We start from the raw sequence: 7,424 nt of genomic DNA on the forward strand, positions 1-7,424 counted from the left end.
CATCTATTCTTTTAAAATAATAAAGAATCATAAACTGCGTAACATATTTTAAAATGTTTAAATGTTACTATACCCTTTAGTAAAATTAATAAAATATATTACATATCTTATTATGACACATATTAGTAAATTAAAGAAATTCATATACAATTCTTTGAAACACTATGTTGTCCCACTCTATTATCATGATTTTCAGGCTAAATTCTAAGAGAAAATTCTCTCCGTGAAGTAATATCAGTAAAATTAATAACAATTTATATTATTATGTTAAATTGATCCTCCTAATAAAATATTTGACGGTTTTCAAATAAGGACGAAAATACAAGAAATTTCAAAATTATTGAAAGTGTCAGGAAAAAGTTATGGAATTTTACACTCAGAAAAAAGTTTTATTGATATGTGACCTAAAGCTTTAAATATACCAAAGTAACGCAAAGATCCTCTATTTTGGACTTATTAACCATACCCTGTATCATAATAATACTAAGCGTTTATTGGATTACAGACAACTAAATGGAAATGGCGACTGAAATAGCCAATAGGAAGGTTGTCGGCATTTTGGCTCAGATAAAAGGAACGTGCAATTTTGATACATCTGGAGCTTTAATGTGACCAACCAGATTAGAATAATCAAATTTTTGGATAACTAAAAGGTTGAAATTAGTCACATATCAATAAAGCTTTCTTCTGACTGTAGGATGGGGAATTTGTGATAATCCTGTATATAAAAATTATAAAAAACATAACAAACATCTAATAATAAAATAATAAATGTAACAAAGAAATTTGAAACGTCCTTCAACGTCGCTCTACTGATCGTGAAGTCGCTCTTGTAACTTGGCGACAATGAAGGGTGAGTGAACTTTCGAAAGAACAAGTCGCGCGTGAAATATCGGTCGGGAAAATATCGGCGGGAGTCAGTCTCACTTGCTGAGAAGTCTGTTGCTTGTGGGTCCGGATAAGCAGCGGATCCTCCTGGACGGACAGATGAGACGAGTGCAACGAGTGGGTGTCCGCCTGTCCGTTACTCCCATGGTAATCCGTGTCGCCCTGTCCGCTACGGCAGGTGAATCAGAGAAATGTGAGATCGACGGAAGTGCGTACGTGGCGTTGCGTGATATCGTAAATTACTATAGTGAGCTTACGTGTATTGCGGCATGTCGGGGGCTTTCTCCTGTAGGACGCGTCTGAAAACGAATGTTTCTCTTTAAGACTTGTTTTACATCCCATAGAATGTGAAGAAATGCTCTACAAAGTATACTAATGTATTGTTTAAGAGAAGGCAGTTGGAAGAAAGTGAAAAAGAAAGAGGGAAGTATACTTTACGATAGCTGATATTTTACAATACATGAAACTAAATTCTACTGCATATTATTTATTTTCTGAAACAAGGATAGTACTACTGTTACACTTTGACTGTCAAGCTGATATTGACGTTGAGCTCTGGAATGTCCAAAGTTGAAAAGTGCACGATCGTTTATAAAATATGAGTTAGATTACAAAATAAATAAAAAAGCAATAAATAAAAAATAAATATGAAATCTATATATATATATATATATATACATTTGTTATATATTTAATAATTTCAGAGGGTATAAATAAAAACTATCATTCACAAATAATACATCTTCTTTTAATTAAAATAGAGATGAATATAAGAGAAATTAAAAAATGAATCATTCTGTTTTTAAATCTAGTATGTTACTTTAATATTTAATTGTTTTTTTTAATGTTTTAATGTAATATAATTTGCGTATAATTTTTTTATACTTCGTGAAATCATTTTAACTGGATAAAACCGTTTGAAATAGGTGACAGAACTTTTGCGGAAACTCACACATCACTCAGATATGACATGACAGCCGAAGTGGTAATTTCGCGGCGGTATTTCATTCATGTCTCAAATAATAATCTATAACTCTGATCGGAATGTAGCACACGCAACACATACAAGAGAATGACATGAAACAGGTTATCGAACTTGCAGCCGTATTCTTCAATCGATTCAGGATTGATCTCTCCTTGGCGAAGTTTTACTACGATCCATTTTAAGTTTCATTCAAGTAGATTAATTGATTCCTATTAATTAGGGGGGTTAATTGGTATTAAATCAAGAATAATATCTTTTTTACAATGTAGATTAACTTTAATCTCGGCTTAATTTACTTTTTTATCTCTCTCTAGCTCTGTCAAGGAGACGACCAGAAGTGGAAACGCCCCAGTCGACACAAACTAAAAGTAATATAATACGTGGTGTTATATAATAGTTACATTATTGAGTGTGAAATTATAACATTGCTATTAAGTTACTTTTAGTTGTCGATTGAGGTGCTTTTGAAATGCGGTTTGTTGCAAAAAATAATCTATTGTGCTCATATTAACAATCCCAAACTCTAACTTCAGACAACCCTTAGTTTTTTCAAAAATTAATAATATATTGTATATTATAAAATTTATAATCAATAAATATAAAAATAAAAGTCATCGTATATCGATTAATTATATACCTGGCAAGATAATGGACCTCAAGGGAAAGAGGAAAAAAGTTATAAATGTTGAAATGTTCTAGAATCAATTGACTTTTTTCCAATACATAGATGATATAAATACAATTCGGATTAATGCGTTTTCATCACCACCTCAACAATGCAGTAGACAGTTGTACTCGGGTTCGCATTAATCTAAACTGTATTTATAACGCGCATTAAATGAAAGTCGATTAGTCCTGAAACATTGTAATACTTAAGTATTTTCCTTTTTTAGCTGAAAGCTATTATCCTGCTTAAGTGATTAATCGACCCGATAACATCGAAGTTATTATATTTATTAAAAAAAACCCAGGTGTTCGAAACTAAAGTTTGGCATTCTTAATATAAGCACGAAGGACTATCTTTTGCAACTAGAGATGTAAAATTCTGCCAGATGTTCAATATGACGATTACTCACAATCAAATTACAGTAATATGATAATTTATTGATAATTTTGATAAAATTGTTGCTTTTTATAATCTTATATGCACAAATAATTGCGTGATTACCGCACTAATGCAAAAGATCAAACAAACATTTATCTCATCAAATCTATTCTCATGAGTTGATAGAACTACATTTGAAAACAAGCTTTAGCATCATTAAAGTTTTGCTGGTTTATTATCCTCAATGAAGACTTTTCATGTATAATCTACTCGAAAAGTACATAATGTTGAAACTAAAGATAACTATTCTGTAATTTTTAATGACTATAAGGATATTAGATTGTCGTTGCACAGGTTTTATACATGGTAAAAAAGCTGCACAAAAATAATGTACCGATATCGTTATAGTCATTAAAAGTTATAGAATATAAAGTTTTTAATATCATTCTTCTTAAATTTTTGTACATAGTATGTTCAAAATTTGTTGAGGTTCCTCTAATTTCTATGTACTTAGTTTCCTAATTAACTGCATGCTATATATATATATATATATAGTAAATATATCAATATACATATAGTATAAGAATGTTGTATAGAAAAAAATATATATATGAAAATATATGAGTTTAATAAAGTATTATAATTTACCGTAATTTACCGACTAAGTTACTGTGAGATTAGGTCACTCTCATCTCTATTTGCAACAAACCACATGTCAAAAGCGTGTTTCCACTTCTGTTTCTTCCCTTGTACACACTGAGAGACAAATTTTTGATATTTGTAACTATAATTACATGTTATTGTAATTACGATTATTACTGCTATAATATTAATAATTATATATAATTACATTCAGAAAAAAGTTTTGATACGTGACTAACCTCAACTTTTTTGTTGTCCTAACCAAAAATTTGGTTAGAATAACAAAATTTTTTGTTAGGACAACAAAGTTTTTGTTTAGTCACATATTCTAATAAAAACTTTGTTGTCCTAACCAAAAAGTTGAGGTTGGTTGTATATCAACAAAACTTTTTTTCTAAGTATATAATTTCAAAAATTTTGTTCTCAGTACTGATAAAAATAGATATTAGAGGAAAGTCGCCGATATGACATAGATGTCCTAAAGTGACACCCCCTTATTTCTTAGAAACTAACTATTGCACTTTATTAATACTAATAAAATCATGTTCTGTTTAGCTAATTAAAGAAGTACAAACTCATAATTCATATATTTCTATACCAAATCAGCTAAAAATCAATTCTATAAATCCGAGAAGAAAATTCTTATTGATAATATTGTCATTTTAAATGTTTATATAGTTTCATAAATTAGTTTTCTTTACAGAATAGGATATATCTTTATTTATAGAATAGGAATGTTGGCATTATTGCCTACTATGTCAGTTTTGGAGCCCATTTTGTCAGACGTTCATTTTTGCATAACTTACGAAAAACTCAATTCTTGCAAAATTGCAAACAGTAGTATTATAAAAATTGCTTATACCATCTGATAGAAGATACTTTATACTTTGTATTTATGTTTTTGAAGTTGTATTATTTTTACCTTTTGTTTAAGAAATATTGTCTAAAAACAAAAAGTGGTATGTCGGTATCGGTGACCTTCCTCTAGTCTTTTACAAATCATACTTTCCGCAAAGAATCGATCGAAGAGTACGCAAATTATATCGTCTGTGCGGCGACGAGCAACATTTCGTGCGTAATGAAAAGCAAACCAAGTACGAAAACAACACGAGGGAATGCAGGCAGCTATATAGGCGTGACGGATGATCTCGAGGAGAATGCTGCTAATTTGCAACGGAGCATCCTTCTCCTCGGCCGCGTTCACTGCGGTCATGCTAAACGATTGTGCAAACATGCTCGTCGATGATGCGGCGGTGTTACTCACTCCGAAAGCGTTAACATAAGTCTTGGCGGGTTTAACGAATTAGAAATTACACGACAATGCCAGGTCAATTAGCGCTAATTAAGGTCGCGCTGCAATTTAGAATACGCCCGTAACGTTTTACGGGCGCGATGAAATTCTCGCGTCGTCCTCGTGGAGATCCTCGTGACGATAACAGCCGCTTCGCGATCCGCAAATTGACATCCTTTGTTCGACTTTATTATTCCAATTGCGGCTTAATAAGATTACGTACATGTTAATCGCCGTTTTCTAGCGACAGCAGAGAGAATTCCCGGGAAGAATTCGTCTCGTTGATTAGTCCGCGGGATAAAATTGACCGTACGTTCTCGAGTTTCGGCGTGAGTAATCCCATGATTAATGCATGTTAGTCACCTCTGCGTGATCTCAGTGCGAGTTATGTTGTGCTCCTGTCTCTGCTCAATCCGGCGATTCACCAGCCTAATGTTGATTATTCGTAGAATTATCAAAATTGTTCGCCCTCATTGTTTACTTTCGGGGTCTAAGCTCCTATTCTATAACTCTTAGGACGGGTTTTTCATTCAACTCGTAAGCAGACTCAATCTGATAATGTAAAAATTGTATGCAAGCGTAATGCAGTAACAATGTCATTCTGTAAGAGCGTTCGAACGTTATCATTAATTTTACATTACTATTACCACCGATTTTTATTTTATCACGCTTGAGAATCACGCATGATTTAAAATTTTAAATTTATAATCGTCGTTATTGAATTTTTTATCATATAACATGGGAATGACCAATGCAAGTTGAAACGTTTGTCGTTTATTATTAAATAAAAAGTATTAATTCTAGAGTCGAATAACTAACTATGGTTCGTAGTCTTTGTACACTGAAAAAATTTTCTGATTGAAAATGGACGAATCAGAAATTTCTGGTTAAATTTATTAGAATTCTAGTTGAGATAACCGGAATTCTGGTTGATAGTATATTTCTGGTAAAATCTACTAGAATTCTTATTTTTACCAGAATAATTATATTAATCAGAATTCTAGTTATCTTAACTAGAATTCTAATAGACATAACCAGAAAATTCTGATTCGTCCATTTTCCACCAGAATTACTGTTTAATCCAACCAGACCATTTTTCTCAGTGTAATATTTTAGTTTGATTTTTAATGTTGAGTTTAACATTACTTCCTTATTGTAAAAATTGTATGTTTCTAGCTATGATCGATCATTAAACTGATAATTTTGTAATGAGTAATTTTCAAAGTCATTCTCTCACTAGGAAACTATCAGCTTAATGATTAAATATACAACTAGAAAAATCATTAAACTGATGATTCTGCAGTGAGTAACCTATAAAGTTATCGCTACATACAAAGCCATCGGAAAATCATAAATTGGTTTTGTAGTGAATAATTTTTACAAAAGCATCAGTTTAGTAATTAATCATAGCTAGAAAAATACAATTTTTACATTATCATCAAAGTGTGATTAACTCTAAACCGCAAGTTAATCAGAAAATGAAAAACCGGGCCTAAATGACAATCGATATCGTTACATTGTCGTTGCACAGTTTTTTTTTTATAATGCATACAATGACAATGCAACGATACTGCCACTATCGTTACAGAATAGGGACTCTAGTGTCGTTGTAACTGTCTTTTTCGCCGGAGACGCACCATCGTGCAATCTCGGGGACTTTTTAAACGATCGCGATATTTAAATATGGAGGGAGCCGGTAAGTTCGAATCGACGCAACTTGAAGCAGAGTTTGCTGGAAATCCACGGAGAAAACGTGGCTTCGTTGTTTATTTACTATCCCGAGGCTTAAAGCGCCGAAACCTTTTTAATCCTTCACGTCACGTAACTTTGTAATTATGCCTGAATTATCGCAAAGGAAAGTTAACGTCAAAGTCGTCAGAGAGTAAGACTGTAGTTGAGTTTACTACAAGAGCCCGAGAAAATGCCTCGTGAATTACTGCGAGAGCTTACTGCGAGAAATAAGGGGCTGCAAATTTTTTAAGAGGAAAAAATTGTCGAAGAACGAGAGCCGCCCGATATATGTAAAAAGTGCAATGATTATGGAAGATCAACGCGATCGATGATAATGAATGAATTGGAGGTCGAGTATGATATTACGGGATACACAAATGTTATTAGTTCCTTTACACGATAATCGGTGAAGCGTATGAGAATTTTGCCGCAGTCTCTATCGACAGTTTATTTTAACATAGAGAAAGACACTTACAGACAGGAGTCAACCAGCTGATTATTTGACATACCAGCTGATTTGCGTCTCTCGCTCCCGAGCAGTGGACGATGTCCCCTGAAAACAAAGAAATAGGAAATCTCTTTTTATAACTTTGAACACGTCATTCAAGAAAATAATCTTATCACTGAGAGAAAAATGTTTGGTGTTTGTAATTATAATTGCATGGTAAAATAATTATGGTTAGAAGCTTCACATTAATATAGTTATTATTACTATAATGTTACAGTAGTCACTGAAAAAAATTTCTCTCTCTCTCTCTCTCTCTCTCTCTCTCTCTCTGGTTAAATTTATTAAAATTCTAATTGAGATAACCGGAATTCTGGTTGATACTATATTTCTGGTA

The 7,424-nt window shown here is 32.4% G+C and overlaps 1 protein-coding gene across 4 annotated transcripts in view; it reads right to left on the reverse strand.

Moving 5' to 3' along the window:
• Positions 1-7,136, reverse strand: part of p120ctn (adherens junction protein p120) — an 18,738-nt gene extending 11,602 nt beyond the window's left edge. For 2 of the 4 annotated variants that reach the window (XM_018516894.1, XM_018516887.1), the window contains exons 1-3: positions 7,058-7,131; positions 1,146-1,187; positions 928-1,057 (exon numbers count right to left, since the gene is read on the reverse strand). In XM_018516894.1, the coding sequence (XP_018372396.1) occupies positions 928-1,057; positions 1,146-1,187; positions 7,058-7,089 (204 nt within the window). In that variant the 5' untranslated portion in view covers positions 7,090-7,131. Of the gene's footprint in view, positions 1-927; positions 1,058-1,145; positions 1,188-5,214; positions 5,281-7,057 lie in introns of all 4 variants that reach the window. The other 2 variants (XM_018516903.1, XM_018516912.1) reach the window with 2 other exon arrangements.
• Positions 7,137-7,424: the final 288 nt, after the last annotated feature.

The sequence above is a fragment of the Trachymyrmex cornetzi genome, unplaced genomic scaffold (assembly GCF_001594075.2).
Source record: "Trachymyrmex cornetzi isolate Tcor2-1 unplaced genomic scaffold, Tcor1.1 scaffold1204, whole genome shotgun sequence".
NCBI classification, from domain to species: domain Eukaryota; kingdom Metazoa; phylum Arthropoda; class Insecta; order Hymenoptera; family Formicidae; genus Trachymyrmex; species Trachymyrmex cornetzi.